A 22143-nucleotide genomic window follows, 5' to 3' on the forward strand; every position below is an offset into this window, starting at 1 on the left:
CAAAACATGTCCGACGTTCTTATATTGAAATTGTGTCTATCCAATACATTTTCTCAAACCAACTTAGAGAGAGGGGGAAATGTGGGTTAAAATAAGATATTTTGGATTTTCGGTAAAAAAAAATCACCTTTTTCACTTTCCTTCTAGAGGGACTAAAAAAATAATAATTCAAAAGTTCAGAAGTGTGTGACGATCCCTCGACTGTTCTTGGACTATTGTGTACTATAACTGCTCAATGAAGCCATTGAGACAAATCCAGGGCTCTAGATTATGGACAGGGTTTTTATGAGTACCTGTAGAAATGAGTCACATCTTAAAAATCTATTTTTGAGATGAATTTTTTGACACATGTAATCTTTAACATGGAGGTCACGAATATGAAAAAATAAATAAATTTTAAAAATTAAAAATAATAATTTTATTAAAAAAATATTTGGACCATTAGTTTCAATTGTTTTTAGATGGGCCACCTATTTGCATCCATCTTTAAGATGGATGCTTTATACCTTAGGACCGCATATTGTAGAAAGGCAGTCCAACCTGCACGAAACAATTTTCCCAAATTATTGGGCTACTAGAGGAAAATAAAAAAATAAAAAGCAATAATAAATAAAAATAAAAAAAGAAAGAAAGAAAAAAAATTTTCCCAAATTATTGGGCTACTAGAGGAAAATAAAAAAATAAAAAGCAATAATAAATAAAAATAAAAAAAGAAAGAAAGAAAAAAAGGAAGGAAAACGGTCATGTGTGAGTGAGATAGTAAGAAACACAAAAGAAGGGATACGTAGTTATTCTCACCTTATCCGTTTGTTGTGAGATACTCGCGAACCTTGAGAGACGGGATGGTTTCATTATTTTTCTTTCAATTTTAGCAAAGCAAGAGAAAATTTGCAAGCAAAGTATTGGGCTTAACCAAAGAAATTTTTATTTTGGGAAAAGTTTATATATAGTCTAGCCTCGAAACAATCAAATTAAAGCTTACCTCAAAAATTTCACTAGAAGAAGTTGTTTTGATGCCCAAATATCCTCAAATTGATCATCTTGACATCAAGATGCATGGACTTGAGAAAAAAATGGATTTCAAGTTTATAAAATAGTGCATCTTGTAATGTATTTTTGGACTATTAATTTTTAAGTTATTCAAGTTTTCATAGATCTGTTCGATCTACACTATTTTTTAAATTTTAAATTTTATAATTAAAGATGAAAATATATTTTAAAGCTAGTAAAAAATTTTCAATAACGAAAGCCACATTTCTCAACACTATTTGAAGGTGGGCTTTAATTTGATTGTTTAGAACATGGGCCTATACAAACTGCACCCTTTTATTTTTAGATAGTTTTATGCATCCACTAAGAAACTAGAATACACACGCTAAGTGGGTGAGTGGGAGCTTAATTTTCTGAGTTTGAATAGAAGTGCAGATAAAGTAGCACTCAAAAAGTGTTGTACTTGGTTTAAGAACTCCAATGTCCAAGCGAATCATTCCCCAACTTAAAAATGAATATATCAATGAAATTTCAGAAATACTTTATACAAAAAGTGGGCCAAAAAATATACAAAAAATTAGAAATATAGCTGATAATATTCAAAATTTTATGAGATATGCTTTGATGTTAAAAAAAAAAAAAAGAGGAAATATAAAATGAGACCATTTACCTTTGGTATAAGATGATCACATTAATCTTGATCATTGGATGTGAAATTTGGTGGCTGCAATTATTCCATTGACCAAACTCAAACTTTAAAAGAAATTTTCTCGAACTTTGTGACACATCCAAGCTATCAAATTTCACATCGAATGATTGTAAGTAATTGTGACTATCTTGTATCAAGGTAAATGGTCTCATTGTATACAATCCCAAAAAAACTAACATAAAATGCTAATATATATATATATATATATATATATATATATATATATATATAGTTTTAAAATCACACCCAAAGACTTTCTTTGGATCTTTCAAAAAACCAAAATGCTTCCCTTTTAAAATCTTTGATGCTTATATAGATCAGCTTATGTCCACTAAGGTTCAACTAGAATATTTAGTTTCAAGGGTTTAATTTCAAAGATGCTCCCCCCCCCCCCCCCTAGCTACTAAAATATGAGTTAGTGGGCTAATTTCAACATTTTAGGTGTTAGTTTTTTGAAAGTGTAAGTGGGAAGGTGTCATTAGAAATAAAAACCACACGTAGTGACTAGGGTGTGGGGTGCTACCACCACAAACCAAGCCCCTTTCCCAAGATGGTAAAGATATAGTGCACCAATAATCAATTCTAAGGTGTATCTCATGGGATTGAATATGAAACGTCCGTTTTTTCTTTTTTTTTCCCTATTTTTTTTTTTCAATGTTATTATTAACCTTCTTTTTTCATTGGCCTACTTTCATACATGACACAAGGAAGGCGTAAGGGCTCATTTCCATCATTTCAAGAAACTTAAAAAAAAAGGGATTGTATATAATGAAACCATTTACTTTTGATACAAGGTGGTCACAATTACTTACAACCATTTGATGTGAAATTTGACAGCTTGGATGTGTTACGAAATTCGAGAAAATTTATTTTGATGTTTGAGCTTGATCAATAGAATAATTACATCCACCCAATTTCACATCTAATGGTCAACATTAATGTGGCCACCCTATATCAAAAGTAAATGGTCTCGTTTTATACTTTTCTGAAACGCAGAACAAACATAATAGATAATTCCATACATGTGATTAAGTGGACTAAGAGGTATAGACAAATTCCTCCGAGACTTACCCCTTTTTTTATCGGATTAGGGACATCTTAATAGGTCACCATATGCATTTACTTCATTGCTACAAAAAGAATGCAGAACAATTTTTAGATGTCTTCCTTGAGTAGGAAGGGCGTATCGCTCCCTTCCTTGGTGGTCAACGGGTCGTAGCTTTGACTTCACTTTTAGGGAAAATTAACAATACCCTCTAAGATCCAACTTTTTTGGCATGTCCGTTCTCAATACATTCTATACTTGATAATATTTATTTTTACACACGCCCTCAAGTAAAACAAAGAGTTTTTTAGGATAAAAATTCCCTTATAATACTTATTTATCTCATGAAAAAATTCAAGCCAGCACAGTGTATGCGATATCAGCTTCAATAGGGACATGAATTGCAATTTGTGACGAACCAATTTCAATAAAGACCAAAAATATACCAGACAGGTATCATTGTTTAAAGTGAAGCCGGACATGTATATTGGTACAAAAATAAATAATATTAAAGTTAGTGGTGTGTTTAAAAAATTATAGTGGGTGAACATGAGTAGGAAGTTGGATCCAAGGGTATCTATACTTTTCCCTTTTTCTTTTCTACACTGTAATTGCAATCTCTCGAAAAGTGACTAGTTACCCAATCAAAAAGGCCAAAAAAGAAGAAAATTATTGAGCAGATTGGTGGCCGATTTTCATCATTTATAAAGGTCACTTACCAAATTTATATGTTTGTAATAGTTAATTAATAATAGGGAAAATCTCAAAAAATGGGTTGAATCCATTTACAATATCTTTGCAGGGACAAAATAATACAAATTACATGTGAGGGTACATTTTTTAATTTTCTATCAATTAGGTACTTCTTAAAAAAATCAAAAAGTTTCTAAATTGCCCATGTTCAACCTTGATAAGTACAAACGATTAGTGACTTGATAATTTATCCCCCAAAATGCCTTCATCGAATCACTTAAGTACCCCATTGAGGGAGTAAAATTACTAAAGTACCTTTAATTGTTGGCTTTTCAACACCAAACATGAGTAGGTAGAAAGTTTTTAAATATTTTTTGGATTTGAGTAATTGATTAATAAAAAGAGTTTAGAGAAATCATAAAAACTATACTTTAAAATTTTAAATTATAAGAAATAAACCCCAAACATTCGAAAACCTCATTCATACCCCTTTTTTGGGTGAAAAAACGAAAATAGCCTTCACGATAGTCTTAGAACCGTGAAGACATCACGATTAAAACTGTGATGGTCATGGTAGGTTGTAAGTTCAATTTAGTTTTGAAGTATCATAGCACTTAAAGAACCGTGATGATTTATTATATAATACAAAGATATTATCATGGTTATCTAAGTACTTTTAATGTTTTCTTCATCACGAGGCATAAGAACTCTTAATGACCATCATAGCTTTTTAAGTGCCGTGATGCCTCTTAATGACCATCACGGCTGTTTAAGTGTCATGATGCCTCATAACATTAAACCGCCCAGGACCAACCCAAAGTGCGTTTATCGTGATGTCTTCACAGTTCTTAGAATACCGTACATGTTATTTTAACAAAAAAAACACAAAAAGTGAAAAAAATAAAATAAAAAGTTTGACATTTATTTACAATAAATAAAAAATTAAGATATATTTTTAGCAATTTGAAAGTACCTTTAATGGTTGGTTTTTCAACAATACACTAGTGTAGATAGAGATTTTTTAAATATTTTTTTTGTAGTAAGTACCTTATCAATAAAATCATTTTGCAATATACCTTTAAGTAAAATTTATAGTGTTGACACCGTTTATGAAATTATAGGGAGTTGAACCCCGTATCTGATAGTATCCATTTAACAATTACATTATTAAAGCCCGTCTCCCATTCCTTGCATTCTAGTTTTATGCGATCAACGGCGACCCGCGGGATTTAAAAATTGTTTCATTGCCTTGCTTGTTCCAGTTTCTCGCTCTCTTCAACGCGTTCTGCGAAATGCCGCCATTGTTTCTTGACCTCCCCGCTCTCTCTCCAATGCAAAAATAGTCCATTGTATATCTGCATCCTTCACTCTCTCTCCTCTCTCTCTATCATTATCTCTCTCTCTCATTTGGAGTCTTCAGTCGCTGTTTTAACATTGCAAGTATCTTTTCTCTCCTCTCTTCTTCGCTTCGTTTTGTGTATAATAAGTGCATTTGATCTGGAACTTGCTTCGATCTGCAGTATTATGAACGTTAAAAGTGATGGTTTGAACTTGACCTTTAAGTCCTCGCTTTTCCTTTGAAGTGACGGTTAGTTTGTGTGTTTTGATTTGTTTTTGTTTTCTTAATCTCCAGTATCTCCCCTTTCGTCTCAAGTTTTTGAAATGAGTTGAGTGGGGCAGTGTTTGTCTGATTGTAATGGAGACTGTGATTACGTTTCACTGCTCCTTATTTGCAATGAAATTAGGTCCGATGAGCATAAATTGGGCTGTAAATCTTAAGTAATTTGATCGCAAATTTGAAACCCTTTAACTTCAATTAGAGTTGGAGTGATTTAAAATTTGTTTGAGTTGATTGTTATAAGTTGTTTTTCATGGATAAAGTTCTTGGTTTAGAGCTCTGTTTTCTCGGTCAGAGGCATTTGATACCACGCGTGTTGATCATTAGTTGCAGAGATGAATCATGACGTTCCCTTTGCTGCTATTTGCTTGTTTCTTGTTTATCCGTTTGTGGTTACTGAGAATATGACGGTTCTTTTTTTTTTTCTATGAAAGTCAGGTGAGTATTATGATATGAGCATTTGGTGAACTATAGGATTTCATGACATGGTCTTCAAGTTTTGACTTTAAAGATTTTTATTTAATATCTAAGAATTCTCTACAAATCCTATGTTAATTGATTGAATTGCCCCGTCCTCCTGCTTTATGTCTTATTTGAGATGCAGTATTGCATTTATGGTGCTTTGGATTTATAAGCTGTGAAAAGATTTAAAGGTTCTAGCCTGTTCCACTATTCCTTGATCATGTGATGCAGATGATCTGCACTTTTTGTTCAATCCAATCAGGAAGCGATTTAAATCAGAAGATTATTTGAAAATCTTTTTGATTTATTTTTAATTGATCAGATTTCCAAATTTAAGACTTAATTCAACAATTAGGTGTCTTCTTTGAATTAATATTAGGTGTACAAATTGTTGTCTTTGGATGAATATTTAATCCTGGATTAATTTTTTTATTTTTTATTAAAATCTTGGTAGTATTTTTTGTTCAGCTGGGAGATTAAGGGATTGGGTGGTATTGGGCATTTCCTGGAGATATTGAGCTGTTCATTTGATGGATTTTGGCCCTCCATGAGAATGTTTTGTTGAACTTATCGAACATGACCGCATTAATGGTTGTCTACTCCAAGATGCTTTACGAAACTGTTTGGATGCAATTCTTCTGATCAAATTCAGTTACACTCTTGTGTTTTAGTCCCTATCTCTGTGTGAGAAATCACAATTTACAATGCACTCAGATCCATGTTTCATCAGATTTTCATGGTTACGCCAAGAAGTAGATGCATATGAGTCTAGTATACAACCATGATGGTCCTTTTCTTTTACTCCCCTTCTTATCTATTTTAAATTAGTGGATGATTGTATGTTTAGCTGCATGTTGAGTACTCTGAGTTTTGGGCTTTTTTGCAGGACTATGGGTTGGGTAATTTCAGGCTAGTGTGATATTGCTCTTGAAGAAATGAAAGGAGAGTCTTGGGGATTGATAATTGGGATTTCTATAGGAGTTATTATTGGAGTGCTCTTGGCTATTTCGGGTTTGTTTTGCATTAGGTACCGCAAGAAGCGGGCACAGATAGGAAACAGCAGTTCACGGAGGGCGGCAGCTATCCCCATGCGTGCCAATGGTGAGGACTCAAGTGTGATGCTTTCAGATTCAACAATTGGACAGGAGTCACCAAAATTTGCTCTTGAAAGTGGACGTCCTTTATGGCTGGAAGGACCAAAGAAGAAGAATTTTACCTCAGTCTCTGGCATACTAAAATATTCATACAAGTATTTCTTCTTATTTAAGGCTTTGTACATAAAGAACTTGTAAAATGTTGTTTGCTTACTGTGACTGTTGCTTTATGCATATTTCCAGAAACTAGCACAAATGTTCATAGCAAGCACATCACAATAAGTTTCATGTATTGATGAACTGATTTCTAGTTTACAATATCCGAAGGTGGTCTTATATGCTAAGTCCTATTTCTATTTAGATGTTTTGTTGGACAGGGCAACTTGACTTGGAGCACTCCTAATAATCTCTTCTGGAGAAGATAAGCTGGATGACTTTCATTTGTTTCTGCTGTTTGTTTTATTTTATTTTTGAATGTAAAGAATGGTAGCTTATGGCTATGTCGAGGACATGTAGAATAAGGACATGGAAGCTAGATAGCACTATTTTGTTGTATTTTTCTTCTTGATGTAATATGGATTTCTTCCCTACGTTGGTTTCATAGCCTTGTATTGACATTTCTTCTCGACACTTTTGCAAGCCTTAGGTATGACTTTAATTTATACACCATTAAAGTGAAAAAACAAAAGCAAAAAGTCCTTAAATATATATTTTTTTGTTCTATTTCTAAGATATACCTATGTACTTATTACTTCATGTTCTACAATAATGTGATGCAGTTGTTATAAATAACCTGCACGATTATGCTCTAGTTAAGGTGCTTTCTGCTTGGCTAATTTATGGAAGCTTGATATGTGAACATAAAACATGATTCCTTTTCATTTTATACATTTTTTTCATGTGTAACTCCAATGCCATGTAGGAAAATAAAATTGTTATTCTTGTTTTTTTCTTGATAATGCTGTGAACGCCTTGCTGAGAGGCAGAAATTAAGCGAAGTGTTCAATAACGATCCATGTACAGTTAACATGTTTGAGTCAACTTGTTTGGCAAAGGAACTTAATCTTCAGTTCAAACCTTGATGCACAAAATGCTTTCTAGCAAAATTTAAAAAACTGTGGAGTTCTTCACCAAAATTGTAAAAATGTCAGGTAACTTGGCTTAGTTTTGGCACTATCTGAGCTGGAAATTGAGTTGGAGTTTTTGAACACTAGTTTAGAGAAATATTATGATATAGCATGTTACTGGTTTGAACTTCCATAAAAGAAATGGTTCAAATATTATTTTTCCAAATTAGTTTTGTTGCTCTGTTTCATCTATTAATTCTTGGATGCATCCTTAACATTGCCTCCCTTGGGTGCATCACACTCAATTGAAATGGTTGCATTGAAGGCAACTGAGGTTTATCTATCTATCTTTTGCGGGATTTTGCCAATTATTAGGGATAAGTTGTGCTCCCTCCTTAGTCTTAATGGATTGAAGAATGAAATTAAGGAAGCGCTGATTGCTGAGGTGATCATAGATGGCGTAAACTTGGACTTAGATCAGATTTCTCTTACCGCTATTCGGGAGACCGCTCGATCAGATTTTTCTCACTGGTATTCGGGAGACCCCTTGAAATGTAAACATGAATTTTTGTGCGAATCTTTTGTTTTCCCTGGTATTGTTCTATTTTTGAGGAGGTTGGAAATATTCTTTGCTCACAAGCTCGTGGGCATTAGCCATGTCCATTGAGAGGCTGACTATGTGTAAGGCCTTTTGGAAAATTAACGGTTTGGGGGGTGAGTACTTGGATGTCGCATTGAGAATGCTGGAATATTGTTGGACCCTTGTTTTCTGCTCAAATAAGTTTTTCTGTGTTATTGCTTTGTAACTTTCATCTTGCCATGAATTTTCGATTCATCATCATCAGAGCCTTTTCCCATGAAGTTTTTGATTATCAAATAAAAAACAAAAGAAAAACATAGGGCTAACAACAAGGCCAGCCAAGCTTTCGTTTGGGTTGTCCCAAACCCAGCTTGGCCGGCACCGGGCCAAATACAAACAAAGAAAAAATAAATGAAAAAGTAAGGAAAAAAGGGCTGTGCCTTGCTGAACCGAGCTAGCCCTTTTGTGGTCCTAGCCTAGGCCCGGCCCTACTTTGCCCTCGGGCCATATTTTGTGGCGTTGGCCCTATTTTTCTAGGACAAGCCAATAAGGGCCTGGTTAGGTCGTTTGGCCCATTGGTAACCCTAAAGAAACCATAGTATGACATAAGATATGTCGAAGTAGAGCTTTAAGGAAACCTGAAGTTTTTTGATGGAAAAGGAAACATGAGTGCTTGGGGTTATTGGAGATGATTTAACTATGCTAAGTTCGAGCTATTCTTGGCCTTTTCATGAGAAACATTGGACTCACATATTCATGGGAGGCCAATTGCTCTTTTTTTTTTTTGTCTGGATAGTTCATGGGAGACCAGCTTCCCTTGTGTAAAACAATGCATGGCTCCTACAATTTTTATCTTCCATACAAGTGTTTCTTTCTTTGCTCTTTTTTATGATTTTTTGATTGACAATTAACTTTTTTCTAAATAATAATTAAATACATCTACATACAGTTAACACTTTCAAAAAAATAAAATAAATTAAGAACATTTACATAAAACGGAAAGTAGGAGAGGAAATGTCAAAGGTAAAACTCAATGGGGAATATGATGAGATTCCTATATGAAAAAGCTGAACAGCTCTAGACCATTGGCAGATTATCATCTAAAATTTTATTCTCATAAAGGTGTGATAAATTCCTTATACAAAGTTTATATGGGTATAGTGTTGGACGTACCCTTGCTCATTTATTGATAACATATCAGATTTATAACATAAGTACAACATATAACTACAAAGAATTAACCTTGAATCTAGTATTTCCAACAACACTCCTAAAGTTGGAGCATGCACTGGTATGATAGGCAGTTTTCTCTATATGCTCACTTTTGTTATTCTCTAGTCGTCCTTATTAACAAAAGCTACATTTTAAAGCATTTTCATCATGTTGTTCTCATTAGGAAGCATTTGCAGTTTTTTCTATGTTCTTGAGTTGATATATTATCATAAGAGCCTCACCCAACGATTTGGAGTTGGCTACACGAATCTTGTTCTGATATTCTACTCTATCAAGGGTCATAGCCTCAGATAGACCATAAGCCAGCATATCTCTTTTTAGTACTTCCATCCATGTCCTTTTGGGCTTTCCCCTTGCCTTTTTAGCCGCCCACTTACCTAACAAATGTTGTATTAGGTCCGCGCTGCATATGATCAGCCCCCCTAAGTGTACTTTCCCTGATTTTATCTCTTATTGGAGCTACTCCTAAGTTCCCTTGTATGTGTTCATTTTTAATGTTAATCCTTTCTTGTCTTGCCACTTATCCATCTCAACATCCTCATCTAAACTCCACTCATCTTATTAATATATTGTTTCGTGATTGCTCAACATTTCGTCTTATAAAGCATGGTTGGTCTTACAGGTGTCCTATAAACTTCTCCTCTAATTTCATTAGTATGCCACGATCACATAAAACTGCCGATGTACATCTCTACGTATGCGATATCTTCCTCAATTTACCATTTTTCTAGATTATCGACCCCGGATATCGAAAGTAATCTTTTTTAGGTATTTCTTCGCCATTAATCTTAACGACTTTCGTTACTTCTATTATTACTAGACTTGCATTTCATATATTGTCTTAGTCTAGTTAATTCTAAAAACCTTTAGACTCTAGAGCATCCCTCTCTAACTTTGCGTTGATGCCACTTTTAGTCTCATTTGTCATCCGCGATCAACATACACCATGGTTCTGTATTCCCATAAATGCCTAGTTACAAATACCTAGTTAAGTTATCCATAACCAAAGCAAAGAGATATGAGCTCAATGCTGACCCTTGATGTAGGCCTATTGTCACTAAAAATCACTTGTCTTTCCACTAGTTGTCCTTATATTAGTTAGTGCTCCCACGTATATCTCTCTCACCATGTCAACATACCTTCTAGGGACTCCTTTCTTTTCCAACACCTACTAAATTATTCTATAGGTACCTTATTATATGCTTTCTCTAAATTAAGAAACACCATGTGGAGGTTTCTACCTTTTTTCCTAAACTTCTCAATCAATTGCCTAAGTAGGAAAATAGCCTAAATTATTGACTTCCTTGGCATAAAGCCGAATTGATTTTTTGATACATTTGTTTCATGTATCAGTCGTTGCACAATCACTCTCCACCAAAACTTCATAGTGTGGCTCGTAATTTTGATCCTTTGATAGTTCATAGAGTTTTGTATGTCTCCAGTGTTCTTGTAAATAGGTACCATGATATATTTTCTCTATTCGTTTGGCATTTTCTTTGCTCTCAACATTTTGTTGGAAGGTTTCAAAAAACGCTAGGTGGCCTGCTTGGCGCCCAGCGCTTAGGAGGGCCCCCAGAACCTCGGGCGCCTTGAGGTGCAAATTCTTAGTTTTTTTTTATATATTTGTTATCCAAATGCACATATATGCATATATTTGTGTCAATATTTGTAATTTATTCCAAAATTTGAACCCTACAAAACATTTAAAAGTCTAATAGGCTGTAAGGTCTCCAACTCTCAAATTCAGAAATTCTCCATATTGGCATATTCCATATCCATAAAATAAACCATAATAACATCCAAGATTCCAAGTCTTCAACTCTCCAAGTCATCAACAAAACTAACTTTTAAAACTATAGAAAAACTAGTAAACCACACAACAAAATAGTCCAAAAAAGGCAAAAAGCAAACCACATAACTAAAGCAAAATCGTTCAGACTCCAAATGTCTAAAGCCCAAACCAAGATGGTGCAATAAAGTATTAAAGTTACTTCAAAAGAAGAGAGAAGACAATCAAGACATCAATAAGAATCAGAATCATCATCTTCATTGCTTCATCTGCATCAGAATTGAGGCCGTCATCATCAGAATCATCACCCTCTTCAACATATTCCTCTTCTTCCAGAGATTCTTCTGAATCTGCCTCCTCTTCCTCTATCTCCCTCCGTGAAGTACCAGCAGAAGAAGTTGCTCGAGTGGACGTCCTAGGATCAGAAGCTTGCCTTGAAGCCTCCTCGACCATTTCCCATGTCAAACCCTCCCCAGGGAAGACCTCCTCAGTACCAGGGTCACTAACTTGCCAATCTGAAGCATTCTCCATGTCTTTCGAAGACATAGGGTCCTTCTTGGGCTGGTTTTTCTTCTCTTTAAGCCTTTGATTCTCTCTAACAAAAACCAAGTCATTGAGCTTCTTTTGCTCAAGCCTATTTCTTCTCTTTGTATGCACCTATACGGAAAAATAATGCATAAGTAACTACCATAGGTCTATGATCTTCTTACCTTTTATGAATCTATATTACAAAATGAATATGAACTTATAAACAAAAAAAGCATATAAAATTTTATTCCTTTAAAATAGTAAAATACCATCTCAAACGAACTCCAATTGCGCTCACAACCAGAAGAGGTAGTTGTGGTAGTTGTCAAACTCAAGATCCGCATAGCCATCTTCTAGAGGTTTGGAGCGCTACTCCCATGTTGTCTCCACCATTGGGCTGCAATATGTGGGCAACCTTTATAATTAATTTAGGTATTTAACGTTATCAGAACTTGCAAGAAAATTATAAATTTATATTTTATAAAACAAAAGTACATAAGTCAAAAGAATATTACCTGGTTCGTCTTTGTTTCTCTACCTTAATGCCATATCTTTCCCAAATGACATCAAAAAACACTTGTACAAAATTAGCTCTTCAATTGATATCTTATCTTGGATATTTGGATCAAGAACTAATTTCTCAAGGCACTCATTAAAGCCATCCATAACCCCTTTTGACTCAATATCTGTAGCTGCATAAAAGAATTTGGGGTTCAAGTAGTACCCTGCTGCATGCAATGGTCTATGGAGCTGCCTATCCCATTTATCATCTATAATCTCCCAAATTGGAGCATACTTCGCTGCATCATCGTCCAAATTCTCTGCAATCTCATTTTTAACCCTTTCCATTGCATCATATATAAAGCCCATGGAGGGCTTATTAGCATCAACCAAGCACAAGACTTTCACCAAGGGAAGAAATACTAATATCGCATGCTTCACCCCACGCCAAAAATATTTCAAAAGAATAATATCGCGTGTCTTTTTTCCCTTGACATCTTTAGACCACTTACACCTACTCCACTCCTCTGAAGCAAACATAAACCTTAATGCGATCTTCCTCTTATACATGCTCTGTAGACCAAGGTAGGCAGTGGTAAATCTAGTGACCCCAGGCCTCATTAGCTCTCTCTTTTTTGTAAACTTGCGCATCATGCTAAGGGTAAGTATGTGACTGTATATGAAGATTGTAACCTCCTTAGCCTTAAAAATAATTCCTTTAATAGGAGGCAATTCACCAATTGCCTCAAGTATAAGATCTACGCAATGTGCAACGCAAGGAGTCCAAAATATGCGAGGCCTCTTTTGTCGAAGCAAATGACCTGTAGCTAGATTGGAAGCAACATTATCTGTGACCACTTGAATTACATGTTCCTCCCCAACCTCCTCAATACCCTTAGCAATGAAAGAAAATATATAATACGCATCATGAACATCATTGGAAGCATCGATTGAGCACAAAAAAACTGTACCTGTTGGACAATTTACTAATAAATTCATGTCACTCCTCTTTCTCCTATCACTCCACATATCTGTCATCAAAGAAACCCCAAATCTAGCCCATCCTTCCTTATGAGTCTTGAGATATTCATTAGTGTACTCGACTTCTTTCTTCAGTAGTGGCTCTCCAATCTCATAAGGAGTTGGAGCTTTCAAACCTGACCCAAATTGCCTAATTGCTTTCAACATTGTATGGAAGCTATTCAAACTAGCAGTGTTAAAAGAAATGCCCGCATGGTAAAACCACCGAGCAATATACTGAATCACCCTGGCTTTATCTTCCTTTTTAAATCTATTTTCAATTGTCACTTGTTTTTTCCCCTTTCCCTTGCTTTTCTCAATTACTGTCTCAAGGCTAGGTGTAAAGAAATTATCTATAGGCCCTCTCGTACGAGCCTTCTTAGATCCAAAAGCCCTCTTGGTCTTAGAGCTTTGAGTACCAACCATGGCTACCTCTTCTTCCCCCTCTTCATCATTCTCTTCTTCAGTTTCAATATTATCATAAAAAATATGAACCCCTGAGTTTAATTTTGCTATATCCTCTTTTTTTGCAACTTTTTTACTCTTTTCAGCTTCAATGTACTTCAAAATTTCTTTCTTTACAAGATCTGGGACTTTCTTACATGGGGCAACATCACCCTCTAATACTGGCAAGATGTTTCTTAAATCTATTTGTGCTGGCATTAGAAACATGTCCACAGAAAATTGCACATAATTTTATTTCTGTCATTCTTATCCGGGTTAACACAATATTTTCATCTCGGATCTCCACCCCTAGTAGACCCTGCAAAAGACATCTCAAATTGAAAAAATAAATCTCAAATAAAGATTACAGACTGATCTTTTCTACCAAATCTCTGATCTTCGATGTTGGCTGTCTCAGTCGAGCTACGAATCAACTTAAAAGTCTTCTAATACCACCAATAGCACCCTAAAAATAATTTTAATTAGAAAAACAAACTTTTTCAATCCACAAGAAGTATTTTCGATTCTCAACAATTGCTTTAGATTCTCATAAATAAGTTTAAGATTGAGGGTTTCTTATTTTTTTTTTTTGATTGGGGTTGAAAATAAATCCCTAAACTTATTTTATACAAACTTGGGGGTCAAAATGACCCCCTTTGCCCTTTTGGGTGAAGTTAAAAAAAAACAAATCGTAAACTGTGCTGGGCGCCCGCCCAGGTATAGCCACCCGTGTTGGGGCGCCCAAGTTCAGGCGTGCGGAAAATGTTTTTTGGGCACCTAGGCCTCGGGCGGTCCGTTTTTTTAAACATTGTTTTGTTGAACAACTTGGTTGGCCAGTATATGCCAATGTCGCCCATGCACTTCTAAACCTTTATAGGGATACCATCTGGTCTTAAAGCCTGTCCTATCTTCATCATTCTCAATTCTTCTTTCACTTCAAATATCCTACTCCTGCGATTGTATCTATTACCTCTCAGTGCATTTATATCGAAGGTTTCTCCTTGGGCTGTGCTCCAAAAGTGTTCGTCTTTCAACAATTTTTGAAAATAAATTCGCCACTTTTCATTGAGTCGTCACCCTTCACCTGCATCCTTTAATCCTCACTCCTAGTGCATTTAATATGATTTACATCCCTACCTTTCCACTATTTCATTTTTTGCTAGTTTGAAGAGATCTTTTTCACCTTCATTTGTCCCTAGCATTTTCATGTTCTTTTAAGTTCTATTCATTTTTATTTTCATTGCCAAGCTTTATAATATGATCATTTTTTGCTAAGAGCCTTTTGAATCTCATCACTCCACCCTCAAGTTTCCTTATCGCAATTACGGTTCCCTCTAGATTCTTGTAAAACTTCTTTTATCACTTTCTTAATGCAACCAACCATCTCATTCCACATAACATTAACTCTGTACTCAGAAATCCATTTTCCTTCTTTTTTCAATTTATTCTTAAATAAGTCTATTTTCTCCCTTTTTAAATTCCACTACCTAGTTTTTGGACACCTATAAATTTCACTCATCTTCCATCTCTTTATGCAGAATCCATCACCATGAGCCGATTCTGCATAGTCAAACTATCTCCTTGGATAACCGTACAGTCTTTACATGATGTTTGATATGATTTCTTAACTAGAAAGAAGTCTATCTGCCTTTTATATAATTCGCTTTTTATATGGTCCACTTTTATAAGATTCTTGAATTGATATATCGTGCATTAATGTTGAGGTTGTCCTTTGTGCAGATATTTCTTTGTTTTCCTTGTTTTTCCAAATGTGCATACTCCTTTTCATTTGACTGATTCCTCTGTGATGTTATCATTGTCCTCTTTGGAATGACGTTATTATCGCCGAACATGTTATTGTGACTAAATACTAATATGTATTATTGTGGTGAAATGAGCACAAGCAAATTTAAATAATTAGCTATTTACCCAACAAATTTAAATTAGTTGTTGTGATAGTATTTCTTTTGGAATGTACCATGCGGCCTATCGTTTTCTTTTAGTTCTTTTAATTTTCATATTTGCACTTTATGCATAGAAAGGCTTTTCCTTTAGTTTGACCATGTTTGTGGAATGCAGGGATCTTCAAAAAGCTACATGTAATTTCACCACAATAATCGGCGAGGGGGCCTTCGGTCCTGTTTACAAAGCCCAAATGGCAACTGGTGAAACTGTGGCTGTTAAAGTTCTTGCTACAAATTCTAAGCAAGGAGAAAGAGAGTTTCAAACTGAGGTAAAATAATTTAGTCGGAGATGTTTATATTTTCGATGAAGATTTCATTAGAAATGTTCTAGTTGGGGCTTCCCAGTTTTTGATTTGGAAAAACATACAGAGAGACCATTTACTTTTAAGACAAGTAGGTCAGAATCAATCTCTGATTTCAAATTGGGTGGTTGTAAGTGTGGCATTGAATAGACTCAGTTAATATTTGTTTTTTTGAACTTTGTGCCACACTCCAAGCCATCCAATTTCCCATCAAATAGCTAGTAGCAGTTGTGACCTTGTAATAAAGATAAATGGTCTCATAGAATACAATCCCTTTTGATTTTGTATTGCAATGACCTTCATTTTACCATGTCTTGATCCCAATCCAATCTTCCATCTATGTTGATCACTGTGGCATTCATACCCAATTTACTTATGTTGAGAACTTTTGCATCTTCTATTGGATGCTGTTCAAGTGTGTTTATTTAAATATATATCATTTGGAAGCATTAGTATGTGTCCCGAATTGTGGCTGTCTTTTGACTAGCTTTGGAGTTCCCAAATTTTTCTTCATTTGGGAATATGAAAGCTCAAATGTTTTGGGTATGTTGATGGTATCTGGCATACCACCTGGGGATGAATCTTAGAAAGCTTTTAGGATATTATGCTATGGAATTGGAAAGTATCCTTTCTGAGCTGCAGACCGCAGTTATGCACTAGAGTTTGTTATTGACACATTGGTATGATCAATTTCTGGAACAAAAATTACTTCTGGATTAGGGCTCCTGACTTGATGGTTGGGGTGTTTAGAACTGTAGCATTGTTTCAAGGTTCACATCCCACTGATGTTTCCGGAAGATGAAGAAAAGCAAAGATAAATTTCTGATGTTTGCTTACTTTCAAAAAAAAATTTCTGATGTTTGGAAGATTATTTGCAATGTTCTCCATTTGATAATGGATTACTAAGTTGTCCAAATGATTTTTTTTATAAGGTATGGAACTACCTTTATGAGGTAGAGGTTAGGCAAACATGGGGAAGGGTTCATTTGCGTGCTTGCGTTTAGGCGAGTTAGTTTTCCGTAATGAGAAACTTGCACACACCACATCATTGCAGTTATTTCCATTGCCCGTCTTTTTTTGCTAATAAGCAAGTTATTTTCATTGGCCTTCGAACTGAATCCTCTGTCTCTCATACATATCCTTTTACCTTCTAATGAGTTATGCCATGACATATATATAATATTCTTTGCAAATCATGGGCCAACGTTAAAATTTTATGATGTGTGTCTGAGGCACATGTAATACTTGCTCTAGCTTCTATAAATGATCTTTTTATAGTGAGGCATATCTGATTATCCAACCTGGTCCCAACAGTGATAACTTTGTTTCGGACCTCAAAGACAATTCTTATCTCTGTTACGATTACGCATGTGCATGTACTGGACAATGTGGATGTTATACCTTTATATTTAAATATAATTTAATTAAACAACTGAATAGATAAGCAGTATCAAGTTTAGATAATATAGGGTGTCCTTATTCTAGGCGAGTGTGTGAAGTATTGGAGATGCACAAGTCTAGTTCCTAAGTTTTGATGCACAGGTCCAAGTTTTGGACACATGTTTCCTGGATTTGGGTGGATAGCTGACATGTTATCATTGCATGTATAACAGAAAAGTTTCAATAGGCAGTCTGACATGTTGATTTTCGACATGAGTGTTCGTGTTTGCACATGCGTCTTTGGCATGGTGGTAACAAACTGTATGGAACAAGCAATAGTTCTCTCCATATGACTTTGTGAGAATCCCCTGTTTTGATAAATGGGATGGAATAGGATGGGTTCATTAAGTGGCTGTATGTAGTATTTTTTCTTTTTGTTTGGACTTCGTATGTTTCCAACTGAGTGAAGTGGGTCATTGACTCCAAGTTTAATCCCATTAACATTGATACAATATGAATATTTCTGCATAATTTACTCAGTCTTTACCAATGTACAATTGACTTTAGCTTCTAAATACATGTATTTTGCTTTGTACTTATCAATTGTATGCAGTATACGGTCAGCTAATTTTTTTTTTTGGGAGCATATGCATGTGGAAGTGTATATGAGATACACTAACAAACTCTTCTCTTTGTAGTCTATTGCTATATGTCGGTCTCTCTTGTGGTCTTACTCAACCAAGTCAATATGTTACAGAGAAACATCTCTGGAACTTGTATCTTCAAGTCCCATATATGTAAACTGAAACTCAACCTGGTTGCGAGTGCATATGCTTGAGAATAGCTCTTCTCCTTTTTCTGTCATGATATGGAATACTAGTGGTGAATCATTTTTTCAGCTCTGTGCTTCTCCTGATATTGTATGTGGCAAGAACTGGTTGTATTATTCCCTCTTTTTTTCTTGTAAATTTCCATTCCAATTTGTCTATTGCCACTGTCATCAAGCTTGATGCTCTTAAAAGTTCATTAATGCAATAACTTTACTTTTCTAATTCGTGAGTTAAAAAATTACAAAAATAGAATTTCTTCCACCTGTATAAGCCGGCTTAAGTTTTGTTCACAGGTTCTTCTCCTTGGGAGGTTACATCACAGAAACCTTGTAAATTTGGTGGGATATTGTGCAGAGAAAGGTCAGCACATGCTTGTGTATGTGTACATGAGCAATGGCAGTCTTGCGTCTCATTTATATAGTAAGTTCTTCCATTAACAATTTTTCTGGATTTGTTGTTTTTCATGTGGAGCTTATAATGTCGAGGCTTTCTTCATGGCATTCCACAGAGCTTTAGTTGAAGATGCTTTCATAAACTTTAATTTCAGCATCTCTTATATGGATTTTCAATATTATGCAGTGAGAGTTGTGATTTGAGAGCATGTTCATGCGTACAATTGTGAACATATGGGGAATACTGAATTATCATGATCACCTTCTGAAAAATGAAACTTGTTACAATTTAGAATATTATCAATTGTTTGGATTTGGTTGGATTGTTACTCTCTGTATTGTTAGTATCTAACCAATTAATGTGTTCTGTATTACCATATCAGTCTCTATGTTCTCTTCAGTATCTATAACCATTAAAATGCCTCTTTTAGGCAGCCTTCTTTAACATATGTTCACTGTCATGAGTCCAGAGGTTTTATTAATTTTAAATTTTCAAACACTTTACATGAAATTTTTGTTTTTGATATTGAGTTATGAAAGGAATAAATGATCTACTTCTGCCTTTGATCTAACTCACGATAGCATCAAATTAATTTGACATGTCTATCTATCTTACTTGGATGGAACAGTTTATTTCATTTTTGTTTCTTGGAAAAATATAGTTTAGTTCATCTTTATTCATTGGTTTTTGAACTGTTTAAGGGTACTTGGCCATATTAGATCAGACACCCTCTCCCATATATGTGTTTGTGTCTCCACACACACAAACGCATACAGTGCTATGAGATTGCCTTGCCTGGAAGTCCCAATGTGCTTATCAAGCTAAGTGTCTGGCTCTGAAGTGAAATATCTAAAATACACAGATATATATATATGTAGCGAGAGAGGGAGGACAGCTGCCTCTCACAGTGTTGGCATGTAATTGAAAGTGAAAGATGACCCTACATGATCTAGGATTAAATCGCCTAGGATTGCAGAGAGTAGCACATTGTATCATGCTTTATATTAAATGTAGGATATAATATATTTTAGATGTATGTCACATTTATACATAATAGTAATACAGCATACAAAATGTATTTTGGATGTGCGTGTTCATGTCTCTGTGTCTATATATCTATATATTTCTTAAATAATTTATTATTTCTATTATAAAGAAAAGATGTTACAAAATATAACATATAGTTTCTAGATATAGTCATACCTATGAATTATCACTAAATAAATATATGTACTACATTTTATTGATGAAAAATGTATATATACCAAAGATACACATACTTTAAAAAGGATGAATAAAACTGTTATAAATCCTAAAAAATAAAAACCTAACCGTGTTCTTCTTAAATCTAGTGATTGGAATATATCAAATTGAAAAGATTGATCTAGATCTAGATCTGAAATTGTTGGTATGAGATGAGTATGTACGAGAGAAAGAAAATAAGAGAGGAGGAAAATAGAGAAGAAAAAGGGGAGAGAGGGGTGATTTGAGAGAACCTAGATACCATATGTTGCTAGTCTCTAAGACTTGTCAAAGTACTAGTTATATATTATGGGAAAGGTTTCTATACTTCCCCTACAGCATAGAAGATCTATGCTTCCCCTACCATCCAGCCGTCCAATTTTGATCAAGAGAGCCACTCACCGTTTGATCTTAGATCCGACGTCTCAAACTATTTTATTTTTAGTTTTTTTTATACAAATTTTATGAATATGAAATTTGGTACGTTCTATCTTCTCATTGGGGTGCACCAATAAAAAATATTAAAAATAATTTATCAATAAAATATAATGACCAAAATACCCCTTGAAACTTTCAGGGGCATTTTGATCATTTTATTTTATTGGAAAATTTGTTTTTATATTTTTCACTAGTGCGAGTTTAATGGAGGATTAGATGTCCAAAATTTGGTGTCAAAATAGTTTATGGCAAAAAATTAAAAATAAAATAGTGTAGAGACGTGACATTGTGATTGGGGCAATCTTAACCCTCCATTCAAAATGGATGGTTGGTTTAGGGGAATTATATAAGTTTTATGCAGTAGGGGAACCATAGAAAGCTTGCCCATATATTATTTATATAGAAATTGCAAAATATACTCTTCTTTAAATAAAGAATCTACATTATGTTATTATTAAATATCCTATCCCTTTTATGCCCCTAGCTTGCCATTGCACATTCAAGAGTCTCCTTCAAGCTGGAGCATAGACACCAATCATACCTAGCTTCACAATTATATCCCATAGTATGTCGTGCAACTTCTTTTATGAAGATATTTTCTTGTTGGTCTCTTGATTTCACATGAAGAGTACAAAGAAATCCAACTGCTACCTTTTCCTGTATAAAATATCAGTTCCCTTCGATGTGCTTTGTTCGCTCATGGTATTCAAGGTTCTCAGCATAGTGGATGACTTCATTAACACAATCAAGGGTCATTGGTAAATGAATTTTAACCCCTAGATTAGCTAGTGTAGTTCTAATCCACTTCACAAGATCCATGCGCCATAGTCCTGTATTCTACTTCAACACTTAATCTGGCTACTACTTCTACTCTTCCATAAAACTCAACAAAGGTATAATAACCTATAGTTGACCTTCTATTAGTTTGAGAACTAGTCCAATCTACATCAATGAAGATTGAAACACCTATATGACAATGATAAGCAAATAATCCTCTCCTTGGAGATAACTTGAGATACTTTAGTATATGATACACCACATCTAAGTGAGGTTTTTGTGCCACGTGCATGAATCACTACACTAACCACATAAGAAATATCTGGTCGTGTAATTGTGAAGTATATAAGCTTGTCCAGTAAGCTCTGATATTGACTAGGGTCTTTCAATAACTTTCCCATCTGTGCATGTAGTCTATGATTAACTTGCATAGGAGTATCCTTCGGTCTAGCTCCCAACGTTCCATTGGTTGTAACAAGTCCAGCACATACTTCCTATGACAAATAGCTGTTTGCTTCTTTGACTTTGCTACCTATACAATATCTGAGTGGAGCGAAATCTTTTAAGTCAAACACTTGGTAGCACTGGAGATCTCAATCTGTAATAAGCCTTCTCATGTCATTATAATATCATCAAGATAAACTATGAGTGATGTAATGCCGGCAAAAAATTTTCTTTACAAATGATGTATGATCAGCTTGACGCTTCTAAACATAATCATCAGTAAGGCTTCATTGAATTTCTCAAACCAGGCTGTCAAAGATTGTTTTAAATCCAATCTATAAAAAATTTAAATTAAAATATTAAATATAATCATAGCTGTCCATTTTTTCCCTTCTTATTTGAATAATTGGACGGTACTTGACTACTGGTACACTATTTCAGCATTGAACTTGGTCTTGGTTGACTTAGAATAGTTCTTCATTGCATCTGCAGGTGATAAAAATGAACCCTTGAGATGGGATTTGAGGCTGCGCATTGCTCAAGATATTGCACGGGGTTTGGAATATCTTCATGATGGGGTATTTGTGGCTTAAAAATGAT

General features: G+C 34.7%; 1 protein-coding gene across 6 annotated transcripts in view; it reads left to right on the forward strand.

Moving 5' to 3' along the window:
• The first annotated feature begins 4606 nt into the window (after window positions 1-4606).
• The window catches only part of CRLK1 (Protein kinase superfamily protein), a 32886-nt gene continuing 15349 nt past the window's right edge, over window positions 4607-22143 (forward strand). The window contains exons 1-6 of one of the 6 annotated variants that reach the window (XM_088859926.1): window positions 4608-4786; window positions 4958-5025; window positions 6404-6766; window positions 15853-16006; window positions 18543-18669; window positions 22036-22121. In XM_088859926.1, coding sequence (XP_088716052.1) covers window positions 6453-6766; window positions 15853-16006; window positions 18543-18669; window positions 22036-22121 — 681 coding nt within the window. In that variant the 5' untranslated portion in view covers window positions 4608-4786; window positions 4958-5025; window positions 6404-6452. Of the gene's footprint in view, window positions 4878-4957; window positions 5026-5985; window positions 6305-6403; window positions 6767-15852; window positions 16007-18542; window positions 18670-22035; window positions 22122-22143 lie in introns of those variants that run through there. The other 5 variants (XM_088859928.1, XM_020663443.2, XM_020663441.2 and 2 more) reach the window with 5 other exon arrangements.

This window comes from Amborella trichopoda, chromosome 2 (assembly GCF_054954075.1).
Source record: "Amborella trichopoda isolate Santa Cruz 75 chromosome 2, AtrichopodaSantaCruz75HAP2 v2.0, whole genome shotgun sequence".
NCBI lineage: Eukaryota > Viridiplantae > Streptophyta > Magnoliopsida > Amborellales > Amborellaceae > Amborella > Amborella trichopoda.